Source organism: Pollicipes pollicipes, unplaced genomic scaffold (genome assembly GCF_011947565.3).
Source record: "Pollicipes pollicipes isolate AB1234 unplaced genomic scaffold, Ppol_2.1 Scaffold_4295;HRSCAF=5057_pilon_pilon_pilon, whole genome shotgun sequence".
Taxonomy (NCBI): domain Eukaryota; kingdom Metazoa; phylum Arthropoda; class Thecostraca; order Pollicipedomorpha; family Pollicipedidae; genus Pollicipes; species Pollicipes pollicipes.
In genome coordinates this window covers 2175612-2198711 of record NW_023596461.1, presented here as the reverse complement: position 1 = coordinate 2198711, position 23100 = coordinate 2175612, and the positions used below count along the sequence as shown (strand labels likewise).

General features: G+C 46.6%; 2 protein-coding genes across 2 annotated transcripts in view; one reads left to right on the top strand and one right to left on the bottom strand.

The window, feature by feature from the left end:
• Positions 1–2796: 2796 nt before the first annotated feature.
• On the bottom strand, positions 2797–6661 carry rnh1 (ribonuclease H1). Its single transcript, XM_037219435.1, has 5 exons — positions 6490–6661; positions 5326–5419; positions 4522–4708; positions 3754–4365; positions 2797–3420 (listed from the first exon to the last, which is right to left on the bottom strand). The coding sequence occupies exons 2-5, from the start codon at positions 5376–5378 to the stop codon at positions 3325–3327; spliced, it is 948 nt and encodes a 315-aa protein (XP_037075330.1). The 5' UTR covers positions 5379–5419; positions 6490–6661; the 3' UTR covers positions 2797–3324.
• Positions 6662–10591: 3930 nt separating this feature from the next.
• The window catches only part of LOC119096524 (CLIP domain-containing serine protease 14D), a 35640-nt gene continuing 23131 nt past the window's right edge, over positions 10592–23100 (top strand). The window contains exon 1 of the mRNA XM_037219434.1: positions 10592–10598. Within this exon, the coding sequence (XP_037075329.1) occupies positions 10592–10598 (7 nt within the window). The remainder of the gene's footprint in view (positions 10599–23100) is intronic.

Genomic DNA, 23100 nt, shown 5'->3' with positions numbered 1-23100 from the left:
TCCAAGGTCAAGACCCATGTTGTCAGTAGTGCAGAGGCGACGTGAACGAGTGCGACGCGTGTAACCACCTCCTTATCGTGTTTGTAAAGTTGATGATGCGTAATTTCATTTACAAATGTGCTTGTTCTCAGTTTGCTATGAATACATTGCCAAGCTCGAAGTGACTATGCACAATGCATGCAACAGCCAGGCGATCTTGAGTACCTGTAGAGGTACAACACATTATTTCTGATCAGAGAAAAGTGTTGCACTGGTCACACAGACCTCGTAAGCACTTCATTTTTTCCATTTGGGTTGTTTGTAAATTTGACCTAAATTGACCAAAGCGGACATAAAGGTCAGCCTGTAATAGTCTTTTCATGTCTGAATTGCTGTTGTCTCACAGGTGCACCTAATGAAATAACTTAGTCAGAAGCGCATTGTGGAAACGCATCGTTCTTGTAGGCTACTGGTCAACAAATCCTGAACGGTGACATGATCTGACCTGATCCCTGTGGGAGAACGGAAACGATTAGAATAAACCTTTCACAGCCTTAACGCTTATTCCCGTACCATTCATGTCTGTCTTGACGTGTTAAGATAGATTTTAACTGTCCCTATCAGAACGGTCGTTTTTTTTTACCTTTCGTGACGTCTGGTGTCCTCAAATTTAATCTAATGTCAACCATGTTGTGCGCGTTCTTCATGATTTCGCGAGACCCCCACAACGGCATTTTTGTCATACAGCGCCTGGAAATTGAAGATCCCAGGGGGAATTTAACATGCCCCCCCCCCCCCCCCCACCCCGCAACGCCGGGGCGCAGTTGTCTCAGACCCCTGACCGGGCGCAGGTTAAGGCACGTAGAGCAAGGCGTTAATGAAAACTGCCATCTCTATTCGCATCGCCAGTGGGTCTAAGCAAGACTAACAGCTATTCCAAACAAGTCAAGAGCAAACTGGGCACAAGGATTCCGGACGAGTCGCAGAGATATCCCAAAGAGAAAAACGTACTTGTAGAAAAAGTTTGCATGACAATAGTTCATAGGATAGAGCTTGTGTGCCTAAGTTCGTCGGAATAAAGTAAGAAGAGCATTTATTAAGTTCATAATGTCCAAAGTTAGCCATGAAAAAAGTTCGTGTAGTAAATCATCGTCAGAACTTTTTACAAAAAGTTCCCGCACGCACAAAAGTTCGCACGCAAAAGGTTGGTCATAAATGTTCGTATGAAAGTTTTCGTAAGCAAATGATCGTCAAGATTAGTCCGTGTGAAAAAGTGCGCACGCAAAAGTTTGTATGAAAAAGTGCACACGCAAAAGTTCGTGTGCCAATATATGATGTAAGTACGCAAGGTTCGATCGCAAATGCTCGTCAGATATTATTCGTTTGCCAAAAGGAAGTACACATGGATGTATAACGCACGCACGCAAAGCTCGTATGGACAAGTTCGTCAGAATAAGGTTTATCTGACGTAGGCAAAAGTTCGTACGCAGATGTGTTGTGCAATTTCGAATGGAGATCTTCACCTCGGAGGTGGACCTCGGGTGAATTGTCGCTGCGGGCCGCCAAAGCCCGGAAACCACGGATGCTGGTAGGGGGGGGGGGGGAAGTAGCGGACAGCGACAGCTGCGTAGATCAAGTCAAATATTAGGACTAGGGCTGCTTTTCACGGTATAAAACTAAACGCCCTCCGGTGACCAAAAAATGAACCCACTTACCAGCGGTAGATGTTTAACGATGTTTAACGATGATCGTCTGACGTTTTTGCTGTGTTCTCCTTTCATCCTCTACTCTGACGCCTCTGTGAACAGTTCCTGAGCGCGCCACTGACGCCACCTGGCTGTAGCGGCGTAAGTCAGCTGATTTGTGGAATATGGCGGGCAGGCGCGCGGGTACGCCCGGTACACATGATCGCTTATGTAACGTAAACCAGGCTGGAGAAGGCGACACCCGTTTTAATGCCTCCCCTATTAATAAGGACCTTGTTTGCATCCGGCCGAAGATTGTTCGGGGCTCGTAACTTTTAAGCTGTTCGTCAGAGAGTAAAAATGGCACAGTCGCCTTCGTACGCATTAGGTTATCCGGTGGAGACCTGATTTGAGCGTAATTCCAGAGCTGACGGTGGTCGATTCGGTGACCATGTGTTTGATCGGTCCAAAACCTGCTTACGTATTTTTGCCAAACAATTTTTTCCGATGCAAATATCTGCCCACGGGCCCTTTCTAACGGCGTGCGTCTACTTCACGCATGCGGGCTTTTTATGCGAACTTACATACGTACCTTGTTCAGAACAAACCTTTGCTCACGAAATTTTGTGTACGCAGTTCTGCTATACAGGCTTTATACTTTACGCAGATGTGCGTACAACCAATTGCGGACGTTCTGTATGCATACGTACAGTTTCATCGTGAGCTTTTGCCCTAAAATAATCTCAAACACACCCAACCGCCATCTGTAGTCAGTCATACGACCAGCCAGTATGGCGCCCGTATCGTCGGCCATATCACAGTTCCCGCGGACCCGCAAGCCAAGTCGCGGTATTCTGTAGTCTTCCTCCGGATACAATTATCTTTTTCGTCACAGCCATGATCGCACTGAACCCAGACTTCAAACTTCTGTGGGAGAAATATATGCATTTCAGGTACTCACGCCGCACGACAAAATTTAGCGGCAGCCATCAGTATATATATATATATATATATATATATATATATATATATATATATATATATATATAGTACCCTATTTATGCCATAGCATTCACGACTATCCCAAAATATCTGCGAGGCGCTCCTGCTCAATATATCAGAAAAACAGATGTATCCATGGGTACACTGAAACCCTTCTATTCCCTGGCAGCACAAACTATGACCAGGGCACAGCAGCGTCAGACGTCTAACCCCGCAGCCACCCGACAACAGGACGTGCGCAGCACCACCACGCGCGACAAAACACAGCTGGGGCGTATGCCATTAGCAGTGCTGCACCAACAGGACTCATCACGAGCAGCATCACCAACGACGACCTGCCTCACAGCCTGAGACGTGCACAGCACCAGCAGCACCACGAATCTGACAAAAGAGCCACCACAGTGTCCAGCTCGACACCCACATCAGCAGCTTGAGGTCATCGTCAGCCCCACATGGGCATCTGCCTCCCGCCATCAGAGGCTAGGAGCAGCGTTCTGGAACACGTCGGTCGCCGTCCCCGCTGGCTCGGCATCCTCGCCCGGCTGACGACACCATGATGACGTGTCGTCACCGGCAGCCAGATTCCGCGTGCCGACGCACGTCGTTTGCAGCATGGCAATGACGTCGGACTGACGTCATCGCCACCGGTCTGACGTCATCAGGGGTCGGGAGCGGTGTAGCGGAGTGCGCCGGCCACCGCCAAGCGGTCGGCGCCCTCGTTGCCGTCCACCCCGGAGTGACCACGCACGTAGTTCTGCAGAACCACGGGTCACGGCCAGTGAGCTGGCGACTGCCGCCTCTTACGGTTCCGGCGGTCGGCACCTCGACGATCAGTTCCCTCCCAAGGCGGGCTGACAATGTAATCCCGGGAAAGCTGGCGGGAGTTGACATGAAATGGGCTGATTGGTGAAAAATGGGTTGATATTCTGAGTTTGGATGGTTGTCAGGTTGTGGGGTCAACCAGCACAGCCAGTCCCAGAGCATGAGCCTAGTTAACGACGAGATCGATGACCTTACCACGGTATTTTCAGACGTTCGTTTAATAACCATTTGCTAAGCAATAGATTTCACTCCCGAAATGACTTACCCACTTGATCTCAACGCCAGCCATGGCGCGACTCAGGGCCTCCAATTGAGTGCGGTTCTTCACAGGGCCGCCGCCGGCCAGCCGCCAGCCGTTCCTCTTCCATCCCTCCAGCCAGCGCGTGGCGCAGCTGATGACAAACTGAGAGTCGGTGTGCAGCAGCACGCGCCGGTGGCCGGCGGCGGCGGCCACCTCCAGCGCCATCCAGGCCGCTTGTATCTCGGCGTTATTGTTAGTGGCCGGTCCGTCGACCGGCGCAGACACGTTAAGCGGATGTGCATGGTTAAACCACACGCCGAAGCCGGCGCGCGCCCCCCGCTGCCCGTTACTAGAGCACGCACCGTCCGTCCACACGTTCAGGAAGCCGTCCTCGTCCACCACGAAGCGGTCGAAGCCGTCGGCCGCCGCCGCGCCGTCACTGGTGGCGCCTTCCGCGACGGCGCGTGTGGCGTCCTCTGCTGCGGCGCGTGTGGCGTCCTCTGCAGCGGCGTCAGTGCGGCCTCGACAGGGCGAGACCAGCTCGCCGCTGCGGTACCGGTGCAGCTGGTCCTTAAGGGCGTCTAGCTGGCGGCGGGCGCCGTCGATGCCTCGTCTCATGGAGTCAGTGTCGGCCGGCTCCGCCGACGGCGTAGACGCGCCGGGGCGCGAGCCGGCTGGCCGCGCCGGCGTCCGGTACGGCGCCGGCCGGTCCGAGCGGCGGCCAGCAGCGGACGCAGACCGACTCGCCGGCCCGCCGGCAGAGACAGAGACCTTTGACGGGGCCGCGGCGGCGGGACGGGCCCGACCTGGGTCAGGGCACGGCGCGGGGCGTGTCGATGCGACCCCGGCGGCGGCAGGTCGTGCGGCGGTGGGGTTCTGGCTGGCAGAGCCCTGGCAAAAGGCTTCTGCCTGCTGGAGAGAGGGGAACTTCTTGAACTGGGCTCCCCTGAAGTGGTCCACCTGAGCTTTACACTCGTCCCTGCCGAGCACAAAGGAGATTATGGCAGGATCAGTCAAATATTAAAGCCAACCACATAAATATATTACCTACATCTGACAACTGGATGCATCCCTGTTCCCATGTTACAAAATTCACAATTCACTTCTTCATATATTGCATGCATTGAAGCCTTCTGTGCCCTGATTCACAAGGGCTTACATACATTTTTTCCTGACTTGCCTGATTTGCCATTCTGAATACCCTAAACTCATCACCCAACTGATACCATCCCAGCTCAACACATGACTTAGGTTCCACCCTTCTGCGGACAGGACCAGGAATGATTTCACTGCTGCGTATTGCTGTGGCTCCAATTTCCTTATTTTGGGTTCACTCTCATTGGCCAGGTGTCAGTTGACCTTCTTTGGCAGTCAGGTCAAACAATGAACCTGCCCTGTGACCATGATCTTTAACAAAGCCACATAAGGATGTGATGGAGGCATTGAGGATCCTGACCACCCATGACTGTACAAATTTGTGTATGTACAGTATTTAGCATACATTATACATACATATACAAATATACAATTTTTCCTGATCAAAACAATAAAAACACATAATATTAAAAGTGATGTAGAGATTCAACCCAGCCTCACCATGTATGGTATATCCCAGGACAGAATCCTTTCCTCACTGCATAAAATGGCATAATAAAATAGCTCTAGCCCAGAGCTGATAGTCCATACAGTGCTGAAAATGTGCACAGTGATGTAAGTGAACAAAACAGCACACAGTTCCTTTAGTTAATGGTTTGAGTACAAGTAGGTATACATATATGCACATAAACAATCAGGTTGCATCTCATACCACAATACCAATATGTCCTTAAAAAATAATGAAGAGGCATGGCAAAATAGAATATCACAGCAAGCAACCAGATTCCAAATTAAAATGTGTTTTTGAGAAAATTGCCCACTGCATGATAATCTTAGAAATGTTTATCACACCTAAAGCCTGAACTACATACACAACATCAGCATAAATCTAAAAGGTGTAACATAGCAGCAACATTGCAGCAACAATACTGATGCATGTGCCCCAGAGATCTGAATGCTCAGTCCAGCCCATGGTCACCACTAACTTAAGCACATAGAACTAATATTTCAAGAAATTATGGTGCTACAAGGGTATTTCAGGTAAAACGTCTCCAAAAATTTGTGATACAAATTAACTTTAAATTCAGACACAATTTGGACTGGTTAGTGTTCAGTGCACACAAGCAAAAAGTTCAGCACATTAATGTCCTGGAGGTATCTGCCATATAATATATATATATATATATATATATATATATATATATATATATATATATAATATTTACATATTATATAAAATATAACATAATACAAGTTTTATCAAGTAAACTCAGCATAATTCTGATCTACCTTTAAAAGTGCAGTAAAGGTAAAAAGAAGATTGCATGTGTAAATAAGATTATTTGGAATTATTCCCAGTGCTCCATTATTAAATAATTGGTGCCTTTCACTGCAAAGGAACTGGCTGCCTCATTTCCGACACGACCTGACCGTCCAGAACATCTCATGTGCGGTCAACCACTTTTTACCGGCTGGACTTCAATGCGGCCCAACCGACAGCATTATAAGCCAGGGCTCCACCTAATCCTGGCTGGATTGAGACGTTGTGCCAAACGAGACCTGCACAACGTAGAAGAACCGCTGCATACCCTATACAAAATTACACCGGTAAATACACAAAATCTGTCAAAAATCACGCGCCATTAATCTCCTGACATCCCGTACCACGATAGGCAAACTACAACCAGTGTTCCATTGCTCCGGGCGGGAACCAGGCCTGAGTCACCATGTCACCATCGCATAAGGCAGCACAGATATGACTGCATGCGTTGCATGTTTCCGCCAAAAAAAGCACTCCAACACCGAAATCTTCTGTCTCTCCGTGGTAGCTGTTAGTGTTTAGTGATGGATATGACACTGAAATCTTCGAGGGCCAGACTTACAGTAGCGTTTATTGTGGCCTTTACATTTGCACAAATTGAAGTTCTTGGCATAATTTTTGCCGTGGCGAGCTTTTAACAGCAGCATTGTCGCATGTACCGTTAGCGAGCAAGGAGAGCATTATTCACTTATATTTTATACAGCATATGTAATATGTATACATCATGTGTATACAGCATATGTAACCATTTCACTAACTTGAAATTGAATTCTAGTTGCACCATGTTTCCTACAAATCAGTAACAGAACGACCCTACAACCTACACACAGAGCAGTGCAAAATGATGACATTTTTTATTACATCCAACGTAACGATAACGGAGGGAGAAACAAAACTGGCTCGATACAACATACAACAGCAATTTTAGTGCAATAAAATCATGCTTGGCGAGTTGGAACTCTACGCCGCAGCTCACCCCCCAAAAACACTTTTTCTGCAACAGCATGTTGGTCACATTGACCTCTAACAGACTAGACAAACTTCTCGACTTTACAGAAAGTGGCGGCCAGCAACGCTGTAGAAGGGTAAGCGTTTTTCTGCGGCGCTTACCAAACCACACCAAAGGGAGCCATCAAAGAGTCCAGGATCGCAGCGTCCAGTGTTCATATCGTCCAGGACCGCGGCATCATGTTCATAAAATCCAGAACACTTTCGATTCCCTGCCCATTGGGAGCGTTCATAGGGACCGCAGGGACCGCTGCGCCCGCACGGTAAGCGGGCTCTCCCGCCCCGTTGCTGCTGCCTGGGCCCCAAATGCCAGGGTACAATCGCTTGCTCATGGGCCCTTCATATTGGTATCGAGTTCTTTCCACTTGCTTGGAGGACCTCGTGCTGTTGCTGGGTCACCATATAAGGTAACGCTCCGAGGCACTCGGTGCTCAGGGGCCTTCTTCATTAACCTATAGCAGTTTCCCTTTTTGAGCTTATTTACTGAGGGCCCTTCATTTGTCAGAGCTCTCTCTGTTAACCTGCCCGGGCACTCCTGATCACACACGGACGTTAATTGGTGTACGCTGATCTTTGGCTGGTGCCCTTTGTTCATGGGATCCAGTACTCCGGCCGGACCCTGTATGTTAGCTTGCCGGGGTGCTCCCGATCGTTAATGGGTCCCACCATATTGGTGTTAGGTTCTTCTCGCTTGTTATGAGGACCCTTTACTGTTCATTGGAGCCTCTTTGTCGGCCTGCCAAGGTAGCTTTGATTGCTCAGGTGCCATCCCCGTGGGTCTTGGGTTTTTCCATAGGATAGGATGGCCTACCCATTGACGTGGACCTAAATATTGATCATTTTTATTAGGGCTTTACTTCTTACCTGACTGGTGACTGAATTTGCGGCTATGGGGATTACGCCGACGAATTCGTTATTGTCATTGTCGAACATAATTTTACACGCCGGCGACGCCGTGCATCTTATTTCCATTATGTATTTAATTTGTGACGATTATTATAGCTGAACGTTGCGCTTTAATAAATTGTTAAGGATATAATATTATGCATCCCCTCGAAACAGACAAAGCAAAAACTCCATTAGTCCTCAACCATCAGTTGATCTCACCAAGTACCCGGCTAACCGTGTATAAGCTAAAAATCAAGCTCGTGCTCGATTTTGATGGTATTCAGCAGTCAATTTAAGTGTATGCTGCCATGTTTTCTTGGAAATACTTAGCCTTAAAATGACAGAATCCACCGCGATCCGACAAAGATGAACAAGCTCCATGTATTTGCATACAGAGCCCGTCTAGTTTTCTAGGGCTGTACGCTAGGGTGCGTCATCGAGAGGTGAATCTCTTGGAATCAGCTGAGACAATGTTTTTCCGTGGCACGCGGGTTAATGACAAACTTTCAGGTCTGTCGCACCGCACCGATGTTGATATTCGTGAGACGGAAGCAGTTCTTCTTTGATAGACCAAGAAAGCCGCATTCGATACCAGCGCCACCTATTTTACGCACTGGGATCATCCTCCAACACCCCTCAAAGCGGCGGTTTTCCACACTACTGGTACTTGGCCGATTAAGTATGAAATAATATCATGAGGAGCAACAGCAAAACATTGCCAAACGGCTTTTAAGCTCACTTTTTAGTAAGGAACATTATTTTTTGGTGAAAGCCAAATGTATGCGGCTGTGAGAATGCCCCAGCAGACCGGGTTAGGTTCAAGTTTGTTATTGCTAACGCATCATTGTGATGTTGATTTGCAATCTATATTTTTTGCGTTGGAGGTATGGGCTAATTAGTTTAGTTTTGCTGGTACCGAAACATTTCTTTCGAACAATTGCTTGCATGAGCATGCCGAAGGCCACACGGTCGCGCACAAAACATTATGCGACAGGCCACCCGACTCTGCTGTCCCACCACCAGCTGCCGACTACGAGAAAGCTTTGAGCTACATCAGGTAACTGGGCGAATCGAAGAGGAATCTCACTAATGCCATCTTCAAGACCGCGACGGTAGAAATCAGAGTACCGTGGACCAACGAAGCGATCCTTATTCATGATCTAAAATACGTGACAAAATTGATCGAGAGGGGTTGATATCATCCCAACAGAGCTATCAGCAAGAAATCAGAGAAAGAAAGAGGTTGTCACAGCATCGCCGCCACTGCGAAATTCAACAAGTTTCTTGATGTCGCGAGATGCCAGTGAAAGCCTCGGTGCAGCTTTCCATGCCCAGTTGCCTGCACAGTGTATCAGGAGGAGTTTGCCATGGAGGACCAGTGCGGGCACCAGAAGCCTACCCGGGGTCAAATGATAGGGATACGACTGTGACTATGGAGGCTCGCGAGGTGTCGAGGATCACCAGACAACTCCAGGGGCGTCGTGGCTCGGCCGCCAGTGAGGCGGTGTATGCTGTTGAACCTGAATCGCCTTCCCCGCCGACTGATGAGCCGCACCGCCCGCTGAGCCAGCGATGGCTGCTAGTGCTGATCCTGAGCCTGCTCTGGGACCAAGTAGTCTCAGCGCTGGCGAGTCGGCTGAGAGCACGGATTCATGCATTCATTTGCGGTTCCGTACATGGTGGAAGATGGTGGCGACGCCGATTGTTCTTTCCGGTTGAGACCACTGCCACTCTGGGTTATAACGTTAACGATCTGACTAACACCGCTCTGGCGGTTGACGGCTACGGTGGCTTGAAACGGGTCGCTGCTGCTATCATCGACTTTTAACAAGACAGCAGAGATGGACTGGCTACTTGAAATCAAATATCGTAGATCCTAAGAAGATCTGCTGCGCAGGAGACAGAAGGAGAAAAAAGGCGGCTCGTCAAAATGCTGGACCAATCCACAAGTCAGGTTTGAACATCCCCTACTCCGGTGGCCACGAAGGCAGGAGCTACATGAGCCACACGGAGCCAGACGAATGCCGTCGAAAAACACGTGGTTGTCATCACTGAGCCAGGCAGCCGCTGTGCGACTCATTTTACGTCCGAGTTCGGCCGCGCCCTGCACTTTTTCAACGAGCTACACTCCGTGAGCCCGCAGTGCGACGGTCACATCAACGTGCTCGGCTGCGATGGCACGGCCGTCAACACCGAAACGATAGGCGACGTGTTCCGGCTGTTTCAACTGGCCGCCGAGTCACTCGTACACTGGTTCATCTGCCAGCTGCGTGGCAACGAACTGAGCGTCATCCATCTGCTGCTGAGCTTGAACGGCACAACTACGGGATCAATTTTTTTCTGGACCCATCGGCAAGACCTGTGCCGGAGAGATCTGGGAGGGGGACGTTGTGGCATTCAAGCCTAGTTCGGGGCGCGTGCCAAACTCGCCGGTCGACCTGATTCCGCAGCTGAGCACTAAACAGCAGCTGCTGTACCTTCTGGCCTCCGGGGTTCAAAACTGCTTTGTCCGAAACGTGGCAGCCCAGCGGCGAATCGGACCATCGAACCATGCCAGGTATATATGAAAACGCACTATATTCGAGTTTATAGCAATGAGTGTTTAAAGTCCATCAAGTATAAATTGATATTTCATGTGCTCGCTGTTGAGCATTTACTTATTATCATACCTTCTGCCGTAGTATGTTGCATCATATGCTGGTTGGTTCATGCTGACTAGCATATTTGTTGATATGTATTTCGTCACATTTGAAGGCTCTGGATATCGGCATAGTTGCATACACTGAAGAGGCGCAATAATTTTTGCGTGGTCTAATGATCAGTTTGTAGCGAATTGTTCTTATATATTCGTTTTGTTTTCAGATAGTGGACATTGGCCGCTGGTCTGCTCCTAGTGCACATCTCTACCGAGACCTCCAGCAGCGCTCTCAAGAACCTCGTCCAGGGCGTGGTCGGCCACTATGTGTCGGTATGGCCCGCCATCCGTCAAAACAGCGGCTGCGACTTTGGCTCACGGAACTTGTTCCGGAGCATCGCGCTGCTCCGCGACCTAACGCAGCACACATAGGCCACGGTGCGGCCAGTCCTCCAGCGTAACGTGTACTGGGTCCGTCCGGAACAGCTGCTGTTGGACATTGTGTGGGATGAGAACCTCATGGTCCGCAAACAGGCGGTTCCGATCGTCGCGCCGCTCGTGAGCAGCAAACCGAGGGTCTTCTTCAGCCCAGGGTCTTCGTCATCTCAGCGGTAAACTTCGAGGCCGTGAGGTACACCGAACTGATTCCCTGGCACGGATCAGTTACACAGCCCCCACTTCGAAACCTCAGCGACTGCGTGCTGCGGAACAAAGTGCAGGCACCGCTGAACATCCTGCCCTATCTGGCTCACACTAGGGGTGCGACGCAGCGCCGCACTGCCGCGGACGTCTGGGGCTGGAGCTGGTGCTTCTGTAATATGTGGAACCCAGCTGCGAAGGTATTTCTGCTACCGTGCGATCTCTGCCAACACGCGTTTTGGGTTTCCAGTCTGTGAGCAGTTGCTGTTTGGGCCGGTGCATCGATTACACAGGCTCGGCAAGGAGCGAGATGTGCATGGGTCCACCCTACCGCCCCTCCCTCTACGTCTGTGGTACAGGCTGCAGAAGTTGCCGTATGTATTAAGTTGTACACCAGACAGTATATTCTGAGTCGTATCATAGTTTTGTTTGCACCACGTGAATTGTCTTAGAGAAGTGAAAGTCTTATTCATTACTAACCAGCATATTCGTACAATGAGTTTATACTCAACAGCACATAAAGTTTCCGCCAAAAGACAATCATACGGGCAATGTCTGATCGCATATTAGATTTTAGACCGGGATATTCTCGCACGACGGCTTAAGGAGCGCTCAGTAGCATCGCCGCTTTACACAAAGGTATTTTGTGTCGCTTGCCGCCCGCGGCTTGATATTACCTGCGGCAGCGGACGCCGCCCAGCATCGGGTGGCTGCAACGCCGGGCGTCAGTACGGGTCGGAATCATATTGTCCAACTTACAGAATAACCAAAGGTACAGAATGTCCAAAGTACAGAATGTCCGAGGTACAGAATGTCCAAAGTTCATAATGCCTAAAGCACACAATGTCCATTCTGTACCTTGGACATTCTGTATATTGGGCATTATGAACGGGCCCCTTCCACTCTGCGCTATTTTGTAAATTATTTCTCATCTTGGACATTGTGTACATTGAACATTATGAACTTTGGACATTTTGTACCTTTGGACATTCTGTACCTTGGACAATATGAACGCCTCCCGGTCCTCCCAAGGCCCTAGAACAGAAGGTATAACCGTCGGGCCAAATTCCGCTGCTTTGACTGATGACGTCACAAGTGTAATCGGTGCGTAATGGTCAATGGCGAATGCATGTAAACCTCACTCTGCTTGGCTTTATGAGGCGGTTCTAAGACTGGAAGCCGTTACATATCTTTGACTGGATCATATCACGTCTAGCTCTTCTTCGAACAGGCCATAATATCAACTGCAAGGTTTACTAATCATTAATCGGCTGGCGTCTCGGCCGAGCGCCCCGGGCTGGAAAACCGTGACACAAAACTCTCACAAAACGTTTTCGGGAATTCATTGCCTGAGTTGGAGATATGTATGTAAACGGAAAGAGTTAATGGGCGCATCTTGAAGAAAGAACAAGTAGAAATCATACTGCCACGAAAGGTCAAGGTCAGGACAAATCCTGCAGACCCCCGTTACATGTCTGCAAGGACTGGGTCAACTGAGGCGTTTTATTTATTAAAAGGGTTTATGCTTTTTGACTAGGTGAGGATGCTGTGTTACAAACATGTAGATGTCACAATGGGGTAAGGTCAAGGTCATTACATAGGTTAGCCTCATAACTTGGTGTATTCATGTGGCCTATGATTTAAAATATTTTCACATCCACTTTGCTCGCGTTATGCAGCTTAAACGTCAGCTACAATTTTGTTCTGGTCAGTACGTAGTCAAGATGCAGGTGGGATGCCAAGTGGGGTCATACGAGGTCAGCACGACACGCAGTAAGCTAGTCATGTCATACATGTTTCCAGATTGCTTATCCCACAGGAATGCGATATAATCGCTTTTAGTCTTGCATCGGGCCATCTAAGTGCCTGAAGAGATCAAAACCTTTTGTTTATCACAACCTATTCTGAACTTTGAAAGGCATTGAACAGCCATGGGCAGGTTAGGGAACTTGGTTTTGAGTCTGCTGCGTAAATAGCTACCACTCTAGTCATGTTCTGTTTGAAATGCAGATTTCGAAATCTTCAAAGGGGTAGAAGTTTCAATTTGCCGGCAGTAAAGCAAACTTTTTCGCAACAACTAGATAATGTCCAGTGCACAGGTCACCTTTATTCATGCATAAATAGCAACAACAATGATAAATAATTAAAAGACCTGGCCACAGCATCCCTTTTCTATACAGCATCACAGTTCTCACTATTGGTGGCTCGTGGCACAGATGCTTGTCCAATATCTGTGCACGGCAACACAGTCTTCTGAGTTCTTCACGCGGTAAGGACTGCAGATGCCCCTCTTTCCATGCCTCCCTCTTAGGCACTGGTCTCTGGCAATTTCATCGCAGGTCTCTGGCAAATCTAAGCAAAAAAAGTTGAGTGCTATAGTTATCATCGGCTTTCAAGGGAAGAACTGGCCTTTATGATATCTTTGATATAATTGGACTCATACAGCAAGCCATTAAACCTGTACTTCAAAGCATATAATGAAACAGGCGCAAAACTTCCATATCTGATCACTTTCACGGAAATAGCTTTTCTTTCATCACAAAATGCTGCTTATGGGCACTCGCATACCTAAGGAAGATGACGTGATGATGAACAATTGATGTGACATGGGATTCAGCCCTCGACAACTGCGATATGTGATCAGATTGGATTGCAACCCAACCTTATTCATAAAGGTTCACAGCATTATAAGCTTTGCACTGTCATTTAGGTCATGCTAATATTTCATGCCCCAAAATGCTTTCAGACAAAAATCAAGAATAGAGGCTAGTTATCTGAGTAGTGCCAAGATTAATTGAAGAGATGCATCAGCTTTACGATAGAGTAACAATACATGGTATATCTTGTACTACCAGATTCATAATGTCTTCGTAAATGCAGCTACAGGAACACAACACACCCACCCACACACGCACAAGCATAGTGCAAGACAGCAGGTAAAGCACTCACAACTCACTGCAGCTAGCGGCCCAATGCCACCTGACACCAGAATCATGAAAAGAGAAAAACCTGCGCCTTTAACATTACCAACAGGTTTACGTATGGCTACTGTACACACAAACAACATCGTGCACAGCGCACTTCTTAAGCTTACATTCATAATGCAAAAAAGCTATAATAAAATCATACTTTAATCGAACAAGCACCGCCTCAATCCCCCACAAAACATCAGTTAGATGAACTGAGCAATAGCAAATGGCACGCGGCGACGCGAGTCGAGGTTGCAGAAATCATTTTGTCTCTTCCGCGCCACGCCTTTGGCACTTAGCAAAAATGAGCCTATGGCGATACACAGGGATGACAGAAGGATAACCCGGTCCAAGTGCAAAGGAAAGCAAGCAAAGCATTTGCTTTACTTCGCTTTGCACTTTGCAAAGCAGAGCGCACAGCAAAGCAACGCTCACGTTTCGTCACCTTCGTCGTTGGGGCAGCGACCCAAACATCTCGCGTCCGTGTCGCTCAAAATTACGTACGTCCGCACCTGGAAAAAACGGTGTCGGGGAAGGGGGGGGGGGATAACAAATTATGTCGTATCAATTTTTTGATGCTGCAGTTTGCACTTTCCTTCTGCAGGTTTTTGTAACACTTAAGAAAGCACAGGAATTACACAACTAAAACAACAGTTCAACAGGCATAAAGCATTCAAACAATAAAGTCTTGCACTCCTGCAACTCAACACATTTCCCAGTCGGGCTCGGGCAGATATACCTCTGGCTTCTGTCAACATCAGGTTAGAAAATACAAATATAATGCCACGGTTTGTTTCCAAAATACCAGAGCATATTTCCATGATTTTAGCGTTTGATCTGTGGCCAAATTTGATATCCTCGACTGTGAAATCAAAAACGGCGAGGGACCTCGACAGCCAGGGCAGCTGCGTTAGTTGCGTTAAGGTGGAAAATTTGCCTCCGTTGAAGCGTCGCATCGTGGTTACATCTTTTCTTGCCAGGTTTTTCCGCAAGTCCCGCCTGTTAAGTCGTTTGCAAAATTTTGGAGTCGATGTAGATTGCAACATTCAGATAATAATCATTTCTCTCAAGCTATGACTGGTCGGTTGTATGCATATGCCACTGAGCGTACATGAACGCCAATAGCCACATGTGATCGTAGCTCGGCCAATAAAACTGACACATTTACTACTCTCCGTAATGAATGCCCTGACATACCTGAGCATATTTATCCTCTCTTTGCCCTACTAAACGAGGCACGAACACATGCACGTATTTCGGACCACGTGAAATTCTGAGGACACTCTTCCATGTTTTGTGTCGCTGAACGAAAAGCGACCTTTGCCCGTTGCAGTTCGAACGTGTGACAGACGGAACGCCCGCCGTTCCACATTTGATATATTGAAGTAGGCATCATATATGATGAAATCAGCTGGCTCGCAATTATTTGTATACTTTTTGGGTGGAAGACTGCCTTAGACAGCACAATGTTTTCTGTTAGTAAATATGCTCCCCGATGCGTCACGGTTGTTACGTCATCGCACCTCGCACCCTTCCACAACATCGATTGAGAGCCAATTGGACGGCTGTTATGTTTGGAAGTGATGCTCATGAACACCAGATATAAACGAGTCGACAATTATATCTCTCTTGGGCTTGATTGCCACATGGCCATCGGAATAGTAGAATTTAAAGGGAGTGTTCCACAGTTATATGGGATTTTGACGTGAAATAGCCACCTTGAGGGCCTTTTGATGCAGTTTACGGCCATGTCCCTTTCACGGCCCTAAGTCCTCTGGTTCCGAAGCTACACGCCCGCAAAAGTCGGGAAAGATTTATTGGGAGACTACTTCGGTGTGTCTGGAAGAACTCTCGTGACGATTATGGAGCGGCACCTGAAGACCTTCACATGCTTGCCATCTTTCCTTAATGGGCTGTTTTTTGTTGTGTCATAATGATTGATGTAAAATAAACTATTCCATGACATCATTCATGCTTTACCTAATGCAGTCGACCCACAAGGACTTTGCATGCAGATGACATGCGAAGATCTAAAAAATGCGATATTTAAGTCATAAGCGATATCATAAATCAATATGTTTCCCGTTGTTGACAGCCGTAGTGTGGGATGATCAGCAACTGCAAAGATTTGATCAAAATTTGCATCACGTGAGTTACAGCACATAGTTGCCTCGGCAAAAAAGAACAAAAAGAAAACAAGGCAAGAAACGATGCACAGAGCAGAGGCAATTTTTTCGAATCATATGTTTACCAGGTCAGACCAGAAACCGCTTACCAGAATGGTCTTTCTTTTCATGGCAAATGAATCTCAGCCCCTTAAAAATACCAGCTCATCATGTTGTGTTAGCTACCTTGTTTTTTTACAGCTCACAGCACCAGTTTATCTATCTATCTATATATATATATATATATATATATATATATATATATATATATATATATATTGCTCTTCAGAAGTAGCATTGGATGCACATAAGTTGCTAAAATGGATGAAAATTCCAGGATGTATATATATAGCTCATCACTTAGGATTGCCAGGGCATCAGTAATTCAGAGTTGTGTTTACGCTTTATGAAGGATGACCCTTCCACGCACCATAAATGGCGGGTACCATATCAAACAGGCAAGTTACGTCTCCGAGCCTCAGTAGCGTGACAGATCATGTAGAAGCCTACTCTGATGCAGAGTACGTGGCAGTGATGTGAATATTGAGAAAAGTAAGCATACTATGCACCATTGCCATGCTTAAAGAGACCACCAATGCATGTTTAATATGGCCTCATTAGAGCTTCAGTTACTTACAATGCCCTCACTTCGTAATACAATGGCTAGTACTAGTCATGCCGGTCACGATTGGAAGTGTCTTGAAAGGGAACCAGATTTGCACTTGGATAGGTATACATCAGGGGTGAAGCATTCCAATTAAATGCTGCGCTTGCAAGGAAACCAAAATGTACATTTGTGTATCACAGCTAGTGTATAACAATGCAAATGGTATCGGGAATATGGCATCAATGTTTTGATGCTGAAATTTGCACTTTCCATCCCCAGGATTTTCAACATAAAACAAAGATCGCACACCGTGCCGCTGCTTGCCATTTCAGTTGCAGTGAAGGCATCCAGTTATGTTTTGTATGTTTCATGACATAAAGTTTGATATGTCTGCTTCACATTTTAAACAGAATATTCTAGTTGCTTAAAACTGATCGGGTAACATTTGAAAACCCGGATGGTATCTTTAAAGATAATCAAAGAAAGGAAAATTGAAGTTGTATCATACTCGTATGATAACAAGAAAAACAAAGATAATGAAGTAAATATGAAAACGGCTAGTTTTTTGGTCGAATGTTATCAGCTTCTTTGGCTAAAATTCTGTGTAACTTAATGCTCAAGTGGTGATATTCAGCTTTTAAAGTTCGTTTAGAAGACATCTCTTGAATTTTTCACTCCTGCGTTTTGGGAGTAGTGCAGTTTAGTGGTCAAGTTTCGTCGGGTGAAGAAAATACGTGGAATACAATTATTCATCAGGCTTTGGTGTGGTGCTTGCGTTGTGCGACGGAAAACAAGTGGTGATGTGAAAACATTGCATATAGCACCCAGCTGCATATTCTGATGCACTTTGCACATAAACCAAGCGTGATGCATGCAGGCGGGCGCAGTCGCCGGGGCCCTCGGGCTTGTAAGTATCTGGGACTCTTCCTCTGTGCGGACATACATAATCAGATATATGTGAGGTAGGATATAGCCATAGGTATCCAGGTTCTGTGCAGCCTTGTTTATGCTTGATAGATTTAAGTGAGCTTGGTTTTGGATCACATCTTTAAACCTCGGGAAGGGAACTAAAGGTTTGAAATGCGCATCGAGACATTATCAGGTAGCGGTAAAAAATTTACGTAAAATATGGCAAATGGAGTGCAAGATTGCTCCTTATAAGGTGCTGCTTTACACATAAAGTCATGAATTCTACGACACTGGGTTCAGGGGTCCACCACCGCCAACTCATAGGCCTGCCAGGTTGCGCCGTACCTGGGGCGCACAGAGCGAGGCGTGTCCAGGCGAGTACGCTTCAAACGGTCTAGTTCTTGTTTAAGTTCGCCCCGTGTACCTCACTCCATGTCCTGACATGGCTGGCGATGGCTTAGCTAGGTAATCGGTGGCCTATGCAGGTAGGGCGGGCTGATGACCGGCTGTATCTCGCTGCGTCGCCGGCTGGGTCTGGTGGCTGTTCGTCGTACCTGGCGGGCTGATGACCGGCTGTACCTCCCTGCGTTGCCGGCTGGGTCTGGTGGCTGTTCGGCGTACCTGGCGGACTGATGGCCGGCTGTACCTTCCTGCGTTGCCGGCTGGGTCTGGTGGCTGTTCGGCGTACCTGGCGGGCTGATGACCGGCTGTACCTCCCTGCGTTGCCGGCTGGGTCTGGTGGCTGTTCGGCGTACCTGGCGCGCTGACGACCGGCTGTACCTCGCTGCGTTGCCGGCTGGGTCTGGTGGCTGTTCGGCGTACCTGGCGGGCTGGTGATCGGCTGTATCTCACTGCGTTGATGGCTAGGTCTCTGGTGACTGTTAGGCGCACATGGCGGGCTGGTAATCGAGATGTTGAAAGCGAAGAAAAGTCCGTTAGAAGTTAACTCGTGGAAAGAACGTAGCAAGGAAACAGGTGGAAGCCGATGCAGGTATTTGGTGGTTGTGTGCCTGTGCGTGCCTACGCGTACCTATACCTACTTCTGTGCCAGTTTTCCCGAGTACCCGTGTCTACTTCCATGTAGGTTTTCCTATGCTAGTAATACTTAGCTCCGGACCTGGGGGCGGTTAGACCATTCGTGACGGTGACTTGCTTATCATTACTTTGCATGTAAGATAGCGTATGATATAGCACGGGCTGGTCTGGGGGCGATCGATGGCGTCATAACCGCTTTGCAATAACAAAGCCGCCATCACCATCATCCCATGGAAGAAACCAGCAGCAGAAAAATCATGGTATCCACTTAATTTCCATTTTTGAGAAATTTCATGGCTTATATCGGACTCCATATATCGAACTCACATTCCTTCCCATGCATGCTCCAAAGCAAAGGCTAAATTCAAGTGCTGATTCTCCGTGAAGCCTAAAAAGTATTCAAGGGCACGCTGCCGTGTGTCCATAGTCAAGCATTACAGTCGATATATCCAACTAAGAAATTTGTTTTTAGTGGGCTTGCGGCCAGGGCCTTTGTTTCAAATTGGTCTACATATATGAACGCCGGAGTAAATTGCCTCATAAACTGTTATGGAGAACTGGGCGACAGTCAAACGATTCAAAAAATATTTATTAATTTGTCGTCCATGTACTTTAACACCGCAGGTTTTAGTTTCTTAGCTAAAGGTCCGAACTTTGCACAGACCCAGTCAGCATCTAAGAGCGTGTTGCTTCAAGGAGAAAGAGAAGTTGAGCGTTTTGCGTATAGTAAATAGTGTAGGGCCATCTTAAAATTGCATAACGTCAGTAGCAACATGCCGAAATTCTGAAAAGTAGGGACCCCATACTTCTTTTAGAGCTTTAAGTCATATTCAGAGCACAGGATCATCCAGGCAGGAAAACAGGTGACTCCATTCAGATGCGAAGTCGGCGACCAGACCTAAATGTATAGGGCTCACGGTCGATTATGCGAAGGTGATTGCCGCCTCAACACGCACTCGCGGGTGAAATTGACTCCCGAAGGTTTTCCAGAAATGGGTTCCGAACGGCGTGGCGTAGCCGCGCCAAATTTTGCATATCTGTAGGCAACTGAATAGCAAATCGTTTGGTATGAAAACCTTATGTGTGCTTTTTAAAGTCGCTGATCCATGGCGGGTCGAAAACACTCAATGGTTTCAGCGAAATCAATTTCCAGGAAATCGTTCAATCTGATGCAACAACTGAGTGTTAGACGAAGTAAGACATCCCTGAGATGCTTTCTTAGGCAACTCAAACATTAAATGAGCAAAATAATTTGACCTTAGGTCAGGTAGGAAGGTCAGAGCAACACCAACCTCTTTTATTACTCTGGGGCTTGTATGGGAGAGTTTCTGGTCCTCAGTTCGAATTTCTTGTTAGCAGGAGCCGCATTATACATTTTCCATAGACTTCTTAAAAGTCAGAATAGGTCATTGACCTAAAATAACCCAGAATAGGCCGTTGACCAAGCTGTCAACATTTCGTTTTTAGAAACTTACTGCCTAGCGTAATCTTTCTTGCTTATTCAAATGCAAAACTCCGAACAGTCTTGCATGACTTTGGTTATCATAGCCTTCAAAGGGTCAGACAAGGTTACTGACCTGGAATAAAGGTGTGACGTTTTCCTTAGAAGCGATTATCTAGGTTCCGTGGGTACTTTGGACACCAACCTCGAATTTGACCACGTTTGACCTTTTTTGACCCAAATATCATGACCTAGGAACCTCAAACTCTTAGCTAAGTGACTTCACGTACAAGTCAACCCTGCCTGCAAATTTGGTGTCTTAGTCTCTCTTAGTTGTCGAGATCTCAGCGGGGGTCGAACTGACCCCTACCCTTGCGAAGGTGTCTAGCCGGCCACCAGGACGTGTGTTAATGCATATATGCTCACTTGAAATTGTTTGCATGCATGAGTGATACGCGATGCGGGATGCGTGATGTGTGCTTCCTAAAATCAGTGGTATGTATGAATGATCATTGGTGTGTGATGCCTGTTGTGAAGCCATAGAGCCACAGCGACTCCAGGTGCTTGCACGCATCAAGTTTGGTTTCGTTACAAAACACATCACAATCTAAAACTGTGTGTAAAATACGAGGTTTTTACACATCCCCGACTGTTTTGGGTCACATTACAAGAACACCACACCAGAAAGCAAAGACTGGTAGAGAACTTCAGTCCCCCCATTTCCTTTTCCGGAGGAAACTTATTATTATTAATTGCACCAGTCCCGAAATGCAAAAGAGAAAATTTCAAGAAATGTCCTCCAAATGGAGTCTAGGAACTAAATGTTTCCATTTGAGCACTCATTTTCACAAAGTTTTAGTAAAATGTGTTGCTTACGAAATCTGACCAAAAACTCTAAGTTCTTACATTTCTTTTATCACTCTTGTTTTCTTAGTCTTACATACATGTATTACAACTGCAGTTCTCCTTCGTTTTTGATAATCCTGAAATTTTAGGACACCATCCGCAGCCTAAAATGTTAACCCAAATGCTTTATCTGCAAACTTGTACGTATCTAACACTTATATTGAATTAATTCGCCAGCCGCCCAAACATGTTTGGTATGGATCCAAAAGTGAGCAATTCGTAGCGAATGTGGGAGACAGCTTAAAGCAAGAAAATATTTTTACCGCCATTTTTTCTTGTTACATCCCTAAATAGCCGTTTGTTTTTGTTTACTACGTGTCTCAATAATGCTAAATCTAAGCCAGTCCAGGCTCACCACTTCAACACGCTACATTATGCTGCCGTACATAGCTTTAGGACAGACCTGACACAGCTAATACTGAAGTGTTTGGTAGCGAAGTTCTGCCGTTTGAAACTGCTGGCTCATGCAGAGCTCCTCTTACTTACTTCACATTTGAGTTTGGTAGGTTGGTGGGCATGATTGACGTTTATATTTTGTGGGTGTTTTAGATGATCTTATCTGTCAGCTAACCATGCGAAAGATACCGACTTTTCGTTTCGGGGAGAAGAAAGAAGCCTGCCCTTAAAAAGGCAGTTTCTTCTGTGGAGCACCATGTTCATCGAATTTTGCTCGTAAGACGAATAATTATGCCACGGACAAGAAATTAAACTACTTCGTTCCACACCCTTGATCATTTACTCCAAATTTGTTTAGGTGATCCATTATGTCTGCTTTAACCAGATGCTGTCCATAGTGGCCATGGTTTGCTGACTGACAAATGACTGTACTGTAGATATGCACTATGTGTTTTTAGCACAGGAACACTCCACACTGCATAACAATTAGGATATGAGGTAGGTATAGGTGTTCAGCAAATAGACAAAAAAGCCAACATCTCAAAGCTGAAGCCATTGAATATAAATAGCCGAACCTAAATGGATGCCTTTGCTGCAGCTAAAAAGGCAAGCATTAAGCCTGTTTTTGAAGTCATCCATAAGTTATGTTACGTTAAGAGAAGACTGTTTCGTGGAGCATACCGATTATTGCTCTTGACAGAGGCTACCCATGACAATCAGAATGAGTTGTTCAAAGTGACTTGAATATCTAATGGATAGACCTGTTCTCTCAGTTGTCTCTCGGGTTTTGATTTGTGTGTTGTCAACTTTGTCTAGTGTCAGCAAGTTGACACAAATGAATTGTAGCAAACCACGAGTTAAAACCAGTCAAAAATAAGTTTTGTCATGTTATTATCACAACTGCTGCTGTCAAGCAGTAGGTGAGGCGAGTTGAGATGATGTTCAACATATGGGCTGCTCTGAGTTAGGTTAGTTGGTTACTTGCATGGTAAGTACCAGTAGGAATTTTGCCAGAATCAGTGACTTCTAAATGCTTCTGTGGTACAAGTACGTCAGACAGGATGAGATGAGGTAAGGTTGGGCTGAGTAGGTGTTTTCTTGAAAATAAGCAGACGTATTTTGCAATAATATTTGTATTTCCTAACTCTCATATTAATGGAAGCAAAAAGCATGTCCGTTGTTTGTTTGATTTGGTAATGTGTTGATGTGCATGAGTACAATCTTTTTTTTGTTTACATGCTTTGCGCTTGTTGGTGTTATTGTTTTGTTGTTGAATTCCTTTGCTTTGTTTTGTGTTTAACAATCCTGCGGAAGCAAACTGCAAAGAATAGCATGAAAGCATTGGTGTTACACAGTT

Bases quoted from the DNA above. Each gene is read 5' to 3' on its own strand.
- rnh1 (XM_037219435.1), bottom strand. From the start codon at position 5,378: ATGCCATTTTATGCAGTGAGGAAAGGATTCTGTCCTGGGATATACCAT. The intron at 4,709-5,325 runs GTGAGGCTGGGT...TGTGCTCGGCAG, and splicing joins CCTGGGATATACCATACATG to GGACGAGTGTAAAGCTCAGG. The intron at 3,421-3,753 runs GTAAGTCATTTC...GTGGTTCTGCAG, and splicing joins CTGGCGTTGAGATCAAGTGG to AACTACGTGCGTGGTCACTC.